The 18,850-nt window shown below is 40.5% G+C and overlaps 1 protein-coding gene across 1 annotated transcript in view; it reads right to left on the reverse strand.

The window, feature by feature from the left end:
* Window positions 1–5,059: 5,059 nt before the first annotated feature.
* The window catches only part of LOC134375109 (rho GTPase-activating protein 20-like), a 71,239-nt gene continuing 57,448 nt past the window's right edge, over window positions 5,060–18,850 (reverse strand). The window contains exons 12-17 of the mRNA XM_063093287.1: window positions 17,922–18,083; window positions 14,625–14,734; window positions 10,991–11,180; window positions 9,699–9,813; window positions 8,423–8,572; window positions 5,060–7,966 (exon numbers count right to left, since the gene is read on the reverse strand). Coding sequence (XP_062949357.1) covers window positions 6,309–7,966; window positions 8,423–8,572; window positions 9,699–9,813; window positions 10,991–11,180; window positions 14,625–14,734; window positions 17,922–18,083 — 2,385 coding nt within the window. The 3' untranslated portion in view covers window positions 5,060–6,308. The remainder of the gene's footprint in view (window positions 7,967–8,422; window positions 8,573–9,698; window positions 9,814–10,990; window positions 11,181–14,624; window positions 14,735–17,921; window positions 18,084–18,850) is intronic.

Below are 18,850 nucleotides of genomic sequence, written 5' to 3' on the forward strand. Positions count from 1 at the left end.
AAGAAGCCAGTGGCTGGTGTTATATTAGAAAGCTGAAAGAAGGAAGTGGGGAAACCAAGAACACACACGAGAAACATCAGAAAAAGCTCTGATTATGCAATATGCCGGCTGCAGACAGACAGGCGGCACTGGCCCTTCATCTTTCTTAACCTTGGGTTCCGAGAAAGCCTTTGTTGTATGCTGGCCGGGTCACACACAGGCATGGGCTGGAGTGAACATCAAAGCCCCGCAAACCCCACTCTAGACAAGAGGGTGAACTTGGGGAACATGGAAGACTTTTCCAGGTTAAGGAACTGACCTTTAGACACCAGCCTAGTTTTCAGCATCCCAAACTTAACCCACCGTCAGTTGCCCCCGCCCTGCAAACCGAGTTCCTCCAGCCACGGTAGCACGGGGGTGGGGTGGGGTGGAGCTGCCCCAGCCCTGCAAGCAGCAGCATTTGCAGGGCCCCAGCCTGCCCACAGGCTTGGTAGGTGCCACCCAGACTCATGCCAGCCTGAGCTGGGTGACAAGTGAAAACCGAGTCCATCAAACAGTTCCGTTGACATGACACCAGACCATTTATTTGCCTGGGTGTCACATGGCACCAAGCTCTTATGGCTGCACCCAACTACTTGGACATTGTGCGCAGCTGCATTTGATGCCCCATGGAGGGAAGGGAACTTTGGTTAGATTTGGCACCCAGGACCTGGACTATGTTTGAGGGCTGTAGGCCCAGTGATGTTTAATTTTCAGAGGTTTTGTGATGTGTTACTTTGATCTGTTTCCAGCTAGCGAAGTCTCTTTGTCCCTCTGGCCTGAGACTCCCCTGGCTGGGTACTTTTGGTGACTCCTGTCTATGCCATCTGGCCATCCCAGTTTCTTTGGACAGAGAAGGGGTCTTAGGCCTCCTGGGGCAAAGCAGCTTCCCAGGCTGAGCTGCCAGTGGTTGAGTCCCTCTTGCTGTTGCTTGGCCAACCTAGCATCTTCCATTGAGGGAGGGGAGTCTTAGGCCTAGCAGGAAAGAACTCTTCCATTAGCCATTTATTGTTAACCAGGGTCCCATCAATTCCTCTTGCTGGTGGTGCCTGCCTCACCCAATGGGTGTGAGACACTGATTGATCTGGAGAAATGAGTATATCTGGGCTGCCTTCTGTTGACAGGCTTGGATAGGTCAGACCTGGGTCACTTTCTTTTATCAGGTGAGGAAATATAAGATCCTCTGCTGCTGAGCTCTTCCTCCAGTACTAGAGCTCCAAAACAATTCATTTTCCTTCCAGCACTTTTCAAGGCTCTCCTTTGGTTGTCTCTTGCATTACTTCCAGGATTTACAGTTGTACTTAGTGGAGAGGAGAAGGGAGGCACGAGTCTGTCGTTTTGTCTAGACCATATTCTTCATATCTTTCTAAATTATTTCTGATATGGGATGATTTTCTTAAACAGGAGATACCTGGCCCAGACACAATCATTTGGTAAAGTTTGGATTGGTCCTCACATATATCATTTGTGACTGTTTACTATGGGAGAAGAGTTGTCATCTATATTTTAAGGTAAAAGGGTAGGAGAAAAAGAGCCTGGGTCAGAGTAAAGTTCTAGATGAATTTACTTACCATTTACTTACAAGAGCTACTGTGAGCATTTAATGAAATAATACATGTAATTAATGCATTTATTGCCAGCACATGTAGGCAAATAAGTATCTAATAAATGTTACTGTTCCTCTTCTGCTACACATCCCAGCGTTTCCCTTAGTTGTGTAAAGTCCCTGAGGACAAACAATTTGTCTTCTCCACCTTGTATCACTAGGGTCTGGTAGAGTATCTGGCAAAAAATTGAATGGCCTTAATAGCATCTTATCACTTTTAACACTTCTATTTCCCCCTAGCTGTGCTCTTTCCCTCTTTTGATCTCCTTGCGATTCAGTTTCTTGCTTGAATTAGCTCATCTAAAGCTTTCCTCCCCTCTAATCATTTGCTGGGCCAGCAAGCAGTAAGCTTCTCTGTGTTTATGTATCTTGATTATCCTTTGGTACTCAATCATCTATTCTTGGGCAAAGATATAAAACATTTCTTTTCCTCCTGAAAATTTTAGGCAGTAGCTATCACAGCCCCTGTGATCTGGAAGAAAAGGGATATTTATTTTAAAACATTTTTTATTTGTTTTTTGGCAGTTGGCTGGTAAGGGGATCTGAACCCTTGAAGGGGATATTTCTTTATAGCACCAATTTTATTTCCTCAGACTAATGGGACTACCTCACAAGTTTTTAGCCACTATATTCACTCCTCATAGCAGATCAAGAGGGATGACAGGAGAAATTCTAAATTGAATCCCAAGTTATTGTAATCTGAACTCAAACCTAGATGAAAAGGATTAGCATTTAAATATTAATGTCTTTAAAACCTGCATCTTATATTGCTGTGTGAAATTAAACTTCAGAAAACAGTTTATTTGTCCTTCACAAATAAAATAGGTTAGAAAAAACACTTTGAACTATTTAAAAATGCATATGTGCTCTGGTGCTGCACAGTGAGAACACAAAACAATATTCATCTAATACCATCTTCCATGTCTATTTCTTTGGGATTTCAAAACAAAAACTTTCCGAATTACACCCCAAGGCCTTCTGCCATTTCTGCCATAACATCTTACCTTATGCAGAGTGAAACTCAAGTTCACTGCATTTAAAAACAACTGAGGGCAAGATGAAGATGGCTCAGACACAGAGTAGGACTCACACTCAGGGGAGGCAGCACAGAACACGAGTACTGTTCCTTTCAGCAGGAAACTCCTCATACCAGATAGGTTTTAAAGAACCTTAACATTTTACCCAACATTATTATTCAGGGAACAAAATTTATTTACTGCAAGTATCTTGGTAATAACTTTTTCTTTGTGTTGAAATAGTTTGCCAGGATGTCCTCTCAAAGTCATTAAAACATGACCTGGTAGGAAAATATAAGTTAAACATTTACCATCAAAATTTTGATCAAGACACATAATATTCTTTTTTTCAACAGAAAAAATATGCCATTGGTTCAAGGATACATTAGATCCATTCAATTCAATATCATGCTATAAAAAGTAGAAAAACACAAAGGAGATAATTTCTCAAATCTTGTGTTTTCTGTAGACTAAGACCGTTTTTTAAAAGTAAAATTATATTTGCGTTCCTGTAAAACTTGGATAGAAATTAATATCAGTGTATACATACATACATAGCGACATTTCTGACACTAGAGCAGTGGTCTTTACTACTCAGTTAGAAAAAACTTCTTCTAGAGTAAGGTAGTATTTTTCTGAACCCCTTTGAAATGGTGGTTAAATTTACACACAGGATACCTAAATGAACTGTGAGAAGGCAATGATGCAGAGGGCATGAGAAACCACTCAGATTTAATAAATTTATATGACTTGAAAAGCACTGATGTCTTGGCACATATCTGAGGACAAGTGGGTACTCATTTGAATGGTTCAAACTTAAATAAGAAAATCTCATACAATCAATGAAACTTACAAGAATATAGACTATATTCCAGGAGTATAATGAAAACGGTGCCTAAGAAAATGAAGGCTTTGTGTCTAACACATGACTTGTTTGGTAAATAAGACTAAAAAACAGAAAAGAAAACTCTTTTTCTAGAAAGACTGACCGTGGCTTTTGACTAAAAGCTCAAAATTCCATTTCCACATTACTTACACTCTATAAAATTCCCAATGTTAAGCAGAGATTGAGTGCATTATCGAAAACAATTCTACAAAAGGCAGTGGGATTGTTAACTCTGAAGAATGACATTTTATTTAGCAGACAGCATGGACTTTGTACATATCCATTATCAGTGCTTTTAAAGCCAAACAACTTTAAAAGTTAGCAGCAGTTTCTGCATGTACAAAAATACACATTTATTACATAACATATGGTAGTAAAATTTATCAAGATATATTGCACATACTCAAAGCATTTTAGATAAAGCATCAGTCTCATATTACAGATTGATATAAAATAAAATGGTGTATAGTCTGTCTTCAAATCCCACAATATATTTTATAGCAATATTAACATATTATTACAGGAGTATCTAAGTGAACACAAAAAATAGGAAAGGTTATTAAAGAACCTCAGTAACTATTTCCTTCTGATCCTTCTAATCGAGTGGATGATTTTCTACCTGCCAACATGAAAGAAAAAAGGCTAGAACTATTATTTTCGTAGGAAGGGAAACAGTGTTTTCCAGAAAAACACTCCAAGCCAGAAGAGCATCATTCACATCTTGCAGTTCTGACAGTAGTACGCCGTAAGGGTGAGGTAAATCCCTACTAACTTTATATATTACACCACAAAAGGTGTGGACACTTAGGAGTCTTCACATGGGAGGGGTTGGTTATAAGGTGAAATCTACTTCACAACTGTGACTGAGGTGGCCAGGGTCATGCAGGAGCTCCTTGGACACAGAGTTCTAAAAGTTAATTATAATGATTAGGGCAAAGAATGCCATGTCTTCAAGAGGAAGGTAGCGCCTATAGCTAATACCAAAGTAACTTCCATCTTAGAGAAAACATTTTTTTCCATATAATTGGAAATGTAACCTTTAGGACAACAAGGAAAAAACATTGATATGACAGTTTTCTGGTGACTGATAAGAAAAAACAATTTGGAATAAGCTAGGTTGTGGGAGAAAGGACCATTTGATGGTGGACTAAAGAGTTCAAATGGACTGTAAGCAACTTCTTATAGTAAATAGTTTAAATGAAGGAAGACGCACATCCATTTTTAGTGCTATCCCTTCATTCTGGTCTGCAAGTCTTATGGTCTATTCCTGGGTGAGGAAATGAACTGGTCCATGGATATGAAATAAACCATGGATATGAAATGAGGTATAAACCATGAATCATTTGGGACAAAAATATGGAAAAACTTCAGGAAGTAAGAAAACCCAAAGCCAATGAACATCTGATAAGGCCTGGCAGCCACTTTGTTCAGTATTCTATCCAGGGACTTCTTATAATTTACCAACTTCTAGATTGCTCTCTCAATTACAAAACTACAAAAATCAGAAAAACGATTTATGTCTATGGCCCTCCCACCCTGAACGTGCCCGATCTCATCAGAAAAATGATTTATAAGTAACTTTTGGGGGGGGTTGACTGTAATCTGAGGGTAAGGGCTGCAGAGAAACACCTCAGCAAAGAGGTGCCAAGCTTTCACATGATTTGATGGTTTATACCTCCTTGGTTTAAGCCTCCATGATTTATACCTCCACGGACCTTTCTCCTCTTTTTTGCCATAAAAGGTTACACCAATTCATTTCCTCACCTAGGAATAGGTCATTAGGCCTTGCCAACTAGTATAAAAATGGACGTGTGTCTTCCTTTATCATAACTTCTTACTATAATGCTTTGATTACATGTTGGTAACAGCACTTGTGTAACTGAGAAGGAACTGTTGCTGCACTCTTTTCCTCCATGCTGAGACAGCGAATGCTGTCAGGAGGTCACCTTCTAAACAGGAAAATTTACATTTTTGAAGAATGTTACTAGCACAGGTACCTAAGGAAAGGGCATTGAAATGAGCAACCATTCCCTTCTTTCTCCTCACATCTTTTTCTTGGAGCCTTTGCAAAGCAATTCAACACTAATGGAAAAAAACACATCAACTAACACAACAAACAAAAGTTATATCATGGTACCCGGGGCTCTTGAATCACTCCAGTTTTCTTCACACTAGCTGAATCAATGGGCTGTTTCTGGAATGATCCTGTGAGGACATGTGACTATAAGATACCACAGAATGGCCACTGGCTTAGATTTGAGGAAAGTGTTTCCATGACTTCCATCATTATCAGACATGCTTTTCTTCTTTTGCTTTGAGTAGCGGCATTTTTCTTGCTTATTAAAAACATTCCATCGAATGTGGATGTTTTCTCTGTACCCTTCCCCTCTCTCTCCAGTCCCCTATATTTCATTTATATCCTGGTTTTCTCAGGACACTAATCTCACAGACTGTTCATAAGGCATGTTTCCTTTATAGAAGATGCTTTCTCTAGTCCTCTGCTAGTATCTCTATAACCATATAACAGGACCAATCCCATGCTTTAATAAGGAAAAAATCTCCCAAACACTTAGGTGGTAAAAGTTTTTAGCATAAAATTTTTGTCAAGTAGTCTCAATAAAAAGAATTATTTTGTTGCCCTAAGTATTAGCAATAATTATCCTTATGCTACCTATCCCAGATATCTTGTACAAAGGGGTCATAATAACTATCATCTTTATATTATTAGCCTAGTTCTTGTTCTCGTAGATGTTGGATCCTCATTGTGGTTAAATGTCTTTGGTTAAATGTCTGGGCTGGCCATATCCTCCAGTCTCTGATAGCTGGCTGAGGCTCTTCCCCAACACAGAAGTGTAGAATAGCCCTGACCTACAGGCTTGACTTCCTTGTGGGGCTTCATACGCAGTTTGAGTCCGCTGTCTACTAGGCTGAATGGAGAGCTGCTGTGTCTCTCTGATTCCTGGGAGGGAGAAGAATTATATGAATGGGTTGTCTGCACAGTACCAAGTCCTTCCACGGCCTTCATGGGCATGTCTTTCTGTCTCTCTTCCAGTGAGTTGGCTTCTGGAACACCAGAAGCACGAGGAGGTGGCTCTGAAAGTCCTTTTAGAGAACCTATTTTATTTTCCTCTGGCCTGGCTGCCTTTGCTTTCTTTTTGAGGGACCAGTTTCTCAAACGGGCTATACCATTTCTCAACCATGTGTTGGGATGAAGACTTACAGAACGCATTTGTGAATGCCACCCTACACTATCCTTTTCTGTATTGACGAGGTGGCTGCTGCCCTGCCCTGATGACGGACCAGGCATTCCAGAAATGAAGTTGGAACTGCTAAAGTCAGAAGAGAGCTCTCCCTGTTTTCTTTGAGCCTGAAAATTGCAATCTATTGGAGAGGGAGTTTCAGTGGGTGGAAACACGGAATGTTCAGAAGTCTGAGGAAAAGGGCTGTCCTGACAGCTCACTGATGAGCCATATGGGGAGGTGCCTGGGGAGGATAAGCTGGAACAGCTAGTCTTTGGGCAAAGGCTTAATCTTGGGGGTAAAACCTTCTCAGTGTTTTGGTTTGTGGCACTACTCTTGCCCACCTCAATCCCCATGACCAAACTCTGATTAATAAGCTTTTGCCCCTCCATTTGCAAAGACTTATGCTGTTTGAGATAATCCTCCTCTCCCTGCAAGAGACCAGCTCCACAGCTGGTTTTACGTTTCTTTGAATCAATCCCCCTGAGATAGGTCAGTTTGCAGTGCTGGTTATCTATGTTGGGCTCTGAGCAGCGCTGGTGTGTCCTTGACCTCTTGAGGGTACCTGTTGTGTGTGGCAGGGAGTATCCTGATGTATCTTCATCAAAGGGCTGGTTCCTGGAATGATCTTGTGAGGACATATGACTATAGGATGCCACAGAATTGGACACTCGCGTGGAATTACGGAAAAGTTTCCCATGATTTTCTTCAGTACCAGACAAGTTTTTCTTCTTAATGTTTTGATTGGTGGCATTTTTCTCGCTGACATCAGTGCTTGTGACTGAACTCTGTTTAAAACATGTCTTATCTCCTTCCTGGAGACGTTGATTCTGCTTCAGATAATCCTCATCTTTTTGAGAAAGAATTGCATCATAGCTGGACTTGCGCAGCTTTTTCTGATAAACCTCCTCGAGAGAGGAAAGCTTAGAATCTAGACAGTAGGTTCTGGGCTCCGAGCAGCGCCAGTGTCGCCTCAGGGTTTTTGGAGCATCTGTTGCATCTGAGGACAGGTAGCTGGGTGTGCACATGTCAGATGGGGCCCTGGCATGCTCCTGCAGTGGGAGGGCCTCTCTGTACATCACTGCAATAGTCATCTGCTTGGATTCAAGAGGCTGTTTCATTTGAATGTCTTCATCTTTAGACTGGTCTAAGTCAAAGTCACTCAGGGTTAAAAGGCCTTCCACCTCAGGCTGGTCAAGATCTTCCATCTCAGGCTGCTCAAGGTCTTCCATCTCAGGCTGGTCTACGCCTTCCGCCTCAGGCTGTTCAGGGTCTTCGGCCTCAAGCTGGTCTATGCCTTCGGCCTCAGGCTGGTCAAGACCTTCCGCCTCAGGCTGTTCAGGGCCTTCGGCCTCAGGCTGGTCAGGGCCTTCGGCCTCAGGCTGGTCAGGGCCTTCGGCCTCAGGCTGGTCAGGGCCTTCGGCCTCAGGCTGATCAGGGCCTTCCGCCTCAGGCTGGTCAGGGCCTTCCGCCTCAGGCTGGTCAGGGCCTTCGGACTCAGGCTGGTCAGGGCCTTCCGCCTCAGGCTGGTCTATGCCTTCCGCCTCAGGCTGGTCAGGGCCTTCGGCCTCAGGCTGGTCAGGGCCTTCCGCCTCAGGCTGGTCAGGGTCTTCACCCTCAGGCTGGTCAGGGCCTTCCGCCACAGGCTGGTCAAGGCCATGGTCACTGAGGGTTAAGATAGAGTCCATGCTTCTGCTACTCTGGTCAAGTTTCTTTGCCAAGTCACTACAGGGAGCGTCCACATCCCCATTTACTTCATTTTCCAAGCTGTCATGAGAAGAGTCACTTGGTTGGAAGCAAGAGACATCTGTCAAAAAAAAACCAAACCATGATTAACATATTTACTTACCATAAATATAGCCCAAGCTGCCTTAAGCACAAACTATGGTGCTTAGTTTAATTCTCTTTTCACGCAGAGTGTTCAAATCTCTACTCTCAGGAAAGAAAGATTCTGTCACAATCTTCTCATTTGTTAGTGCAGAATAAAAATAAACTGTTGGGGTATACTGTACTAAATTTATCTCAGTTCCTGACAAAATGTTCCTTAAGTTTTTCTCAAAACATTGAAAATGTCATAAGACCATGAAAGGGTTAAAAAAGAACCCCAAACCAAAACAAGAGCATAAGGGAATTACTACTAGGTATATCCAGATTCCAAATAAGACTGCCTTCTAACATGGATTGTTGGTGTTTATATAGAATTAACTCTAGTCTTGGGGAAACCATTTACTAACCCTATTAGTTCCTCTTTTACAAAGTTCTTTAATATCCATTACCTTATTTAATCTTTACAATAATCATAAAGTTAGATTTTATTGTTATCCACATTTTACAGATGAAGATACTGATGTTCAGTGGCATAGAATAATTGGCCAAGGATGACATAATTGGCAGTAGAGGAATTCTGGAAGGTTGTATGTCTTTGAATTCAGCACTTCCCCCCCCCTCAATGATGCTAGTTTTCAAACTGTTTCATAGCACACTAGAATCCTGAGGTGTCTCAGGGATCAGTAAGAGGAAGGAGAAAAAGGAAAACAAGAACAAAAAACAGGTCTGCCTCTACTGCCTCTGGGCCTTCTACCCTAGTTTTAACAACAGCAATTCTATTATATATATTAGGATTCTTCATAAAGTTTTACTAAAAAAAAAAAAAAAAAAAAGCTTCAAACGATCATGCCACAGCACGCTGCCATTAAACATTTCTTGAAGGCTGGGACCTCATCTTACACATTTCTTAACCCCACCACACTGCTAATATACCCTGACCTACGTAGCAGGACTTCTAAGGAAGGAACAGAGGCCCTGGGCCCCACTGACCCAGGTCAGAGGCCTCTTTCACCTCAGCTGCTGTGGGCTTTTGGACATCCACTGTCCTAGCATCTTCACAGACAAAATCTCTTTCTCACAAAAACAAACCCAATTATTCACAATACCTGAGGCATTCTCTCTAGTGCCACATCTCACTGAAGTCTCTCCTAAGAGGGAAGTAATTTCTTCACCAAATATCCTGCAGCAATTTTCAATCAGAAACTGTACAAGCAGGGGAACCTGTAAAAAAGGGAGAATGAACTGCTACTTTTCATATAACATGTTTATAAATCACATTTTATGTGAATCTTGATTTTAACAAAAAATACTGAAGTATCCTGAGAAATTTATATGCTTTAAAAGTATACAAAACAGTATCCCCTAAAAAATACTTTCAAGAGAAGTTTGGGCATAGAACTTAATTTTAATCAGTGGCCTAAATTATTTGTGTCCTTGGCTTAGAGCTAACATTTTATACCAATAGCTCTGTTTGTAACATTAGGATAATTTCAAGTATTCTCTATAGGGTGTTTGGGATGAAGAAATATATTTTGTTACTAAAATTTTTAAGTATCATTACAAGATAAAGACTTATGAAAAGTACTTCTTGTGTAAAGGACAGCTTGTCCTAAGCTTGGGAAGAGGGCTCCTCTGTAGGTATATTGTGAAGGACAGAGACAGCTAGAAAGAACATTTGTGTTTTTCCTGACTAGTGTCTACCCATGCACTTGTCTGACTAGCTTATCCACTGTTGCCTTCCATAAGCTTCCTAACTGAAAGTGCTTGTGGGGGTAAGAGTTTACTTGGGGGCTTTGTGAATCCATTGAGATGTACTGGAACCTTTCTGTAGTTTCTTACCCCAGTAGCTGAGGCCAAGGGGCAGGAGGAATGTTGGGAGCAAAGGAAATTAATATCCCCAAACCCTTTATTAACTGCCAGGCACTACAGGGGTGTGATTTCAAGTAACTACAGTATTATCACCACCTCCCTTTTTCAGATGAGGACATAGTGGCTCAGTATAACTGACTTTGCCTAAGACTGTACATCTGGCAAATGTGGGGGGGGGCTGAGAATTAAACCTTAGCTTGTCTAACTCCAAAGTCCTTGGGGTTTTTTTTGTTTTTTTAATAATCATATCAACTGCTTTATTATCACTTTATGGTTTAAGTCAGTCATAGAGTTTAGCCTCCTTAAAGGGAAAAGAGAAGAAACCCAAGTGCAATCTCTTTTCTGCTTAACTATCACCTTCCTATAGCCTATTAGGCTAGGATAAACCACTTCATAATCAGTAAACTCAGTTTATAAGGAGGTGTACTTAAGTTAATTAAGAAACTGTCTTTCAGAATTAATGCTCTGAATTTTGGTTTCAAAATGGGGACTCAGTCCCCCAGGGCATAAAAATGAGAAACTTCTTTACCTTTTTTGTAAATTCATTTTGTACTTCCAGGCTGGAGGAAAGAGGAGGCCAAAGGATGCTTGGAGCAATACACACAGCTAAATTATATGCAGTCATCTGGTTAGACGAGGACTGTTGTTCGATGTTGTGTAATACCCCAAAAAGATTCCTTAGGAGAACAACATTTGCTCTCGGAAGCTGGTCTAATAGCCTAAAGACAGAAAAATGTGCTGTTTAAACATTTCATTAAGAAACTTGTAAAGATGGGCAACCCTAACTTTGCATAAGGAACTGTGCAAGTCAAGGGGGTGAATCAGGAACAGAGTTCAGATATGCAAGAATATCAGTTAACGTGGTACCATACAGAGTGAGGACCGTCTATACAGAAAGAGAAAATTTTATTTTTTATTTTTTATTTATTTATTTTCATCTCAACCCTTGGCTTGGTGTTGTCAGCACCATGCTCAGCCAGTGAGCAAACCGGCCATCCCTATATAGGGTCCGAACCCGTGGCCTTGGTGTTATCAGCACCACACTCTACCGAGTGAGCCAGGGGCCGGCCTCAGAAAGAGAAAATTTTAAAAAGCACTGCGGATTTCTTTTTTCACTGCCTTCACAACCCAATGAAAATGTAAAAGAATGCAGAAAAATGTCCCATAAAACAGTGCTGCCTGAAATATTTCCCTGAAATTAGTACAATGTGTTTTAGCTTAGGCAAATCCTATAACATTTCAGAATATTCTCAACCAAACTCCACAAAAAGTTTTCTGATAAAGTGTAACAGTGATTAAATTTAAAGTGCTTCTTTATTTCCAAATAGCAACACAGAAATGCTGTCTCTTGGTGAGAACCCAAACCTTAGCTATTAAGACTTTCAGGTCTATTCTGAAAACTTATGCTCTGCTACACCAGCTTCCAAGGTCAATTTTGTCCCAAATCTCTGTTTCATTGGTATCACTTTCACATACCTGTCAAGCTTACAATAGTATATTTTCTACTGTTTTCATTTTGTAATTGATAAGGGATTTTATATTTATTTTTTTTATTTTTATTGAATCAAAATTGATTATACATATTTTGGGGGTTCAACATAGAGATATGCTGATCAAATCAATATTACTAGCATAAGTATTGTTACAAATCATAATTATTCTTTACACACTTTGTCCAATCTCTCCCCATTCCCCCTCTAATTAACCTAGATTTCTTCTCTCCTTCTGAGAGAATAATGGTTACTCTGTTGATTTGTTGCCTAGATGATCTGTCCAATGCTAAGAGGTGTGATCAGGTCCCCCAATATTATCATAGAGCAGATGCTTCTTCTGTCACTCTGAAATGGGCTTTGTGGAAAGAGACATCCTCCTCTTTTCTTTATCTCTGCTGGTGACTCTCCCTGTGTCAGTGCATTCCAGTGGCTGGTGGACCATTTGCATGGTGGTTGTGGCATCTAGCTGCTTTTGTGGCAGACATGGTTATTGTGATGGCTGTGATGGGCCACCCACATGGAGGTGATGTTTTTGGCATGCTTCTTGGCGCTGGTGGTGTGCCTGGTTGTGAGGAGTGTCTGGTCCCTGGCTCCATACCTTGGGTCCCCAGGTGGGCCCCAAGGAACTGGAGTGGTGCCTGGTTGTGGGAGGGGGTTCTGGTCCCTGGCTCCATGCCTCAGGTCACTGGGTGGGCCCTGAGGCACTGACGCAGTATGCCTTGTTGTGGGTGAGGGTTCTGGTCCCCTTCTCCATGCCTTGGGTCCCCAGGCAGGCTCCAACGTGCTGGCACAGTGTGCCTGGTTGTGGGAGGGGGTCTAGTCCCCACTCCATGCCTCGTGTCCCCTGGTGGACACTAAGGCACTGGTTGTATGCCTGGGCTGGAACTAATTTTTTGTCCTTTGCTTCCCACTTCCTGTGGGAATCAGTACTTGAGCTGTGTGGTTGAGCTAAATTGCTGCTTTGTTGCTGTTTCCCCAGGGAAGGCATTTTTTGCAGCTCAAGGTTTAATTGTTGGCCTTATAGGTACTTCAGGCTCTCCAGAGACCTGGTGCACCTGGGTGGTGCAGAAATCCTGATCTAGGCCTGAGTTTTTCCATCAAACTGCACCCCATACAATTCTGCATTCCGGGCCAGTCTCCTCTGAGTGGTCCTGTGCTGACTGGGGGTCAGATCAGCTGTCCTTGCTGTGTCCCAGTGTTCTCTTGGTGGGCCTGTCTCCCCCACTGCCCATGCTCCAAACAGTTCCCATGGGACGGGGCCTGCGATGGTCCCTTGTGATGACTCATGGGCCTCTGAATGGCTCCCCTTTTTCAGCTGTTCTGGCTCCTCCTGCGTGGCTCCACGGGAACCCTATTAGTGGTCTTGCTCTCCTGGGGGCCACCAAGGCCCTCTTCTTCCTCCCTGCTGCCTACAAGTAACTCCATCTGAAGGGCACAGCTGCGGCTTCTGCCAGCTCCTCTTTCATGCACTCAGCAGTTCCAGACTTAAAGTGGCCACAGCACGAAATGCTCAGAGCAGTTTTTTCTTTCTGTCATCATGGTTTCTCCCACCTTCATGAACTCTGTAGGTCTCTCCTTCTCTTCCCCTGAGCTCCAGCAGCCCCGGCTTGGCTGATGTTACATTTTTATAGTTGTCAATTTGTGGATTTGTGGGAGAGAGGGATACTGGGGACCGTCTATTCTGCCATCTTGACCAGAACTTGATACGGGATTTTTAAATGATCATTCACCAAAAATGTTTTTTACTACCATTCGGAAAACAGATAAGCTGATATTCATGACTACTGCTTTTTTCAATAAGAATCTGCAACCTGGGGGGAATAAGGTAATCTGAATCCTGTTGCACAAACAGCAGAGAGGTCTTTCTTCAGTACAATGGACTGACAATGAGTATATTTTGTTAGATAACTTATGAAGAACTTTGAAACAGACCAAAAGTTTACTGGGTGTATTCAATGGCAAATAAGTCATCTAGCACATGCTTCTGGGTTCTCTGTTTCTATGGGGGCTCTGAGCCTTTGAGCTATTTTACAACTCCACACGTTATAGATAACTGATAGCAGTGTACCTAATACTTGTCTACAGACTTGAAAATTCTGTCTGACGGAGAGACAACTGATTGATCTGCACTCATGTTTGAAAGTTGCTCAAGAAAAAACTGTACTAAACAAGCACACACAAAGAAATTATATTGGGATTCTCGGGATTCTCGGGTTTACTCCTATTATCTTTTACACCACAGATTATACTGCATTGTAATTCACAATTTATCTACTTTATCAGACTGCAGACTGTGAGTTCCTTGAAGGGAGAAAATAGGTCATTTTCTCTGTATCACTTCAGTTGCTGAAGACAATAAGGAGTCATCTGGTTAGTTAGATATTTACCAAAATTAAGACCATAAACTATAGATTGGGCCTACATTGTCGCTAGTAAACGAATGTGTTTCATTTGCTACCAGATTCAGATATACAGAAGGTATACAATGTTCAAGTATTCCATGTTAATAAGACGAGGGAAAGAAACAATAACAATGACAGAAGTCAGCATAAATCTATTTTCAAACTGGTCCCTGGGACCATGACTTTGATAATTGTCCTTATTTTAATAGACAAGCTTATAAAGCTTTTTAGAAGTATTTTTGAGACATGACCAAATTAGAATAATTACCTTTGAATTGTATTTATTTTCTCTTCATTGTTTCCTTGATCCATTACACAGACCCAGTGATCATAGAGATCTGATGAAAAAATGCTTCCAGGAATATTTCGCAGAAATTCCTTACATAGATGGAAAAACAAACATTTTAAATCATTATTCTCATGCCAAATATGTATTGGATAAATAGGAAAGAAAACATCTTGTTGAAAGTTCTGTGAATTCCTCCCTTCTTTGTACTACACAGAGCTCTGTGCCCGCTCTCCACTGACTTCTGCACATGGAAACGTGTGCTTTTATTTTTTTCTAAGGAAAACCATTTGGATAACCAAAGTCTGGATGATGGTGAGAAAGATAAAGGACAACCTATTTGGGCCAAAGCCTCCTGTTTTATGTATTTTAAGCAAATTGGTACTTTATAGGGTCTGGCAGTAAACCATCTTAAATCCTTTTTTCCCTCCTTTCCCCTTAAATAGCTAGTCCAAGGAAATGCACTAAGATATCTGGGAGATTCATAATCTGGTAATCATTCATTTGCTCATTCTATATATATTTATTCAACACTCTATATGTATTTATACATATATGTCAGGCACTGTTTGAGGTGCTAGGGATAGAGAAGTGAATAAAACCAAGTCCATGCTAAATAGTATGTCCATGGTACAATATCCTTTCTTAGAGATCCCATTCTGCTGAGACCACTGGCAGGACTAAGTGTGGTGAAACTAGACGATGACACAAACAGGATAGGACCAAGGGCATTTGCTGCTTTGATTTTTGTTTATCAAAAGCTTAAAAATAAAATACGTTTGCTCTTGGTCCAAGAGTTCATTCTAGGCCAATCTTCTCTGTTGCTTTCGGTATGGCAACAAGAAGGCCAAGCTTGCAGTCTCATCTCCTGTCAGCAAACTTTAGTCAGAGAAAACTCAGTTCTTTGTCAATGCCAAGCACATCCCCAGCCATAGTAGAAGTCATGACTGAACTGCTGCTATGTGTCACATGGGAAAATACTAATGGGGGACAAGAGAAGGCTAATCAACTGTAACTGAGATTCTAAGATAATTTTAAGAACATCCTTGTAGTCACTCTGTTAACATATTCTTTTTAGAGTGTTTAACAAGAAGGATGGATTAATTCAAAGTTTTCCACTGTTCTATTGTATCTTGCAGTAGAAATATACCTGGATACTTGTGGTTCAGATATATTGTCACAAAACTTACCTTTTTGGGTAAAGCTATTGAATTTTCATAATTCCAAACTAATTTTAGCTGCTGCACCCACTTTAAAAGTCAGTTAGAAGAAGCAAACTTTGTTATTTTAAAATGGGGTGCTGACAATAGCTCTCTTTTTAAATCTCAATGGAAAACATACTTATGATCTGCCTTGAAGAAAAACATCATTAAATCTTAAACTTACACTAAAAAGATAATAACTCATAATATCTCAATGAACTCTCCCACAGCTGGAATAACAAGTTACAAAATAGAGCCACCATCACAGCTGAGAAGGATGTGCGAGCTGGTTCTGAATTACAATCACCAACTCACAGAAACCACAGGCCAGACCATCAGCAGAACTCTCCAATTCATTTGAGATGAAATACTGCCAGATTAAATATGAAATTTTCCTTAAAGGTCTGATAAGATCAAAGCTATAGTGTCTCAAGCAATTTTTGTCCAATTATAGTTTGAGAAGTTAAATGTATACTATACCACTTTAAAACAGTCTTAAAAATGAGAAACAAAAGTTCAAAAACTTTTGGCAAAATTGATCTCCTTTCATGAAAGCACTTGGAAGAAATGTGACTAAAACACAGTTACATAATGATAAACCTTCAATTATTTGGAACCTATTTACTCAGACTCTTCAATCGGATAATTTTTTGTCTTTTGCTTATTTTTGGAAAAATAATATTTCTGCAATCTAAAACACAAATGAACTCTTCTAGAACTATGCTTCTTTGTAATAGCCTCCAGAATGTAGCACAAAATTTTAAGAAGTATGGTGTTGTGAAGAACAGCACAGTAAGGAAATTCTTCTAAAACATTGGTTTTACCTTCCTAAATTGCGAGCTGGGAGAGAACCTAATTATATGAACAAGAAAAACTCATATGCATATACTCGTATATCCTTGGCATATATATCTAGCTAAGCATACCACAGATATCCTTATTGTATTTCAGGACTGAAGAGTCATCACAAACCCTGTACAAAACAGATTAGATGACCCTAGCTAAAACTCTCCAGTTCTCTTGAGTGATAATATATTGCAAAAGTCCACAGCAGGGTTTGTTTAAGAGCAGACATGGCCCATTTACCCCCAAACACCTAGTGTTCATGAAGTTATGCAGTAAAATTCTGTAAGCAGCTGGCCACTCAGCTGGAGTAGGGGTATGCAAAAGTCTTCTTCACCGTATTTTCCGTCATTTGGTTTTTATGTTTCAGGCCTTGGGATGCAGGCTGGGGGCCTTGTCTCTACCTGTGGCTCCAGTATACCCCAACCCTTTGGGAGATGGGGCCTCCTTCTGCAGGTCTGCAGAAGCTACTACTGGGGTCAAAAGCTCTGCTTAAAGCTGGTTTTGACTCTAGGTTTTCCAAAAATGTATGACATTTCCAAGAATGTGAGGGAAGAAAACATTTTAGAACTCTGTCAGCCATGGGTAGATGTGACTAAGTAACCATGGGTAAAGGGTAAGAACAATAGAGACTGTCAAATGTAGTAAAAGTGAAAGAAGGCCCAGATGTTGTAGCCTTTCTTACTCCACTTCCAAAGTAAAAGGCATTAGGGGACAAAGGAAGGAATATTTGTGGGCATGATGATTATGTAAATGAATGCAATTTTCAGTCGTCTCAATAGTTTTTTGTTTCAGTTGTAAGGCAAATTTTTGTTTATTGCATGGTAAGCTGTAACTGTTTTTGAAAACTTTGCCTTCATTAGGAAGGTAGTGATATAGTGAGAAAATCATCATAAGCAGGATGTTTATTTTGGTAAACATGCTGTGTATGTTTTGATTATTTTAATTTTTAATTACAATTTTTTCTTTTTGCACGGGGTGGCAGAACTGAAGAAGAGATTGGTGTGAGGTAAAAAAATTTTTTTTAAGTATATCTGACATGTCATATCATCGGCAGTGGCTTTAAAGTCCAATATTGACTTTTTGAAATGTTTTTAACCTTTTTTAGATTCTAAATCTACTTTGGTTCTTTCCACATAGGAATAATGTTCATAATGAAACAAAACAAAACATAAAATGTTTAACTTGCTCCAGAGCTACACCACGGGGTGGATAAAGGGAGAACTTTTCCTACCTTGAAAACAGATGCTATCACAAAAATACATTCACAGTCTAGGTGTACTTCGACTCCAGAATTCAGTTTCTCTTTTAGCTCTCTGCAGGATTTCAGATTAGCTGATAGCCTGAAGATTCCTTTTGTTAGGGGTCCTTTTTGATTAAGAAAATAAAGCATATCCTATGGGGAAGCAAAGGAAACAAAACAAAAAAGCACTTCACACATACATGCAAGGGAACATGTACTTCGGCTGCTAGAGGCCAGATGAAAAGCACTGAAGGATCGGAGCTGGATGGACAGCTAGAAGGATTAAAGTCAATCTTTTAGAGAGTAGAATGGTGGTTACCAGGGGCTGGGGATGATGGCGGGGGAGTTAGGGAGATGTTGGTCAAAAGATACAGAATTTCAGTTAGAAAAGAGAAATAAATTAAGGTGACCTATGGTATAACATGGTGATGACAGTTAATATCAATGAACTGAATTCTTGAAAATTGCTAGGAGAGTAGATTTTAAGTGTTTACTCACTTTGCTTTCTTTCTGTTTGTATGTCTTCTTGCAGTGTAGGAAGAGAATGGGTTTGGGAGACAAGCAATCCATTTCATTTAAAATCTAGTTATGCCACTTATTTACTGTGTAACCCTGGGTAAAGTTCAGAGGCTTTTTTTTTAATTAGTAAAGAAGGAATGATGACAACAATAACTACCCCCTATATTTGCTGTGACAGATAAGCTGTGAAGGGGCTAGACTAGTGTCTGGCATTTATAGATGCACAATACGGCATAAAATGCCATACATCTAGTATAGTGCTTGCAGGATACTGGATACTCAATAAAAATGTTGGTTAACAGTGATTATTTAATATATCAACACAAACTCAGTGGCTTTCAACTGACCCATTCTATACACAAAAGATAACTAAATGCCAGAGAATGTATCTTTATTCTTAA

This window comes from Cynocephalus volans, chromosome 4, assembly GCF_027409185.1.
Source record: "Cynocephalus volans isolate mCynVol1 chromosome 4, mCynVol1.pri, whole genome shotgun sequence".
NCBI classification, from domain to species: domain Eukaryota; kingdom Metazoa; phylum Chordata; class Mammalia; order Dermoptera; family Cynocephalidae; genus Cynocephalus; species Cynocephalus volans.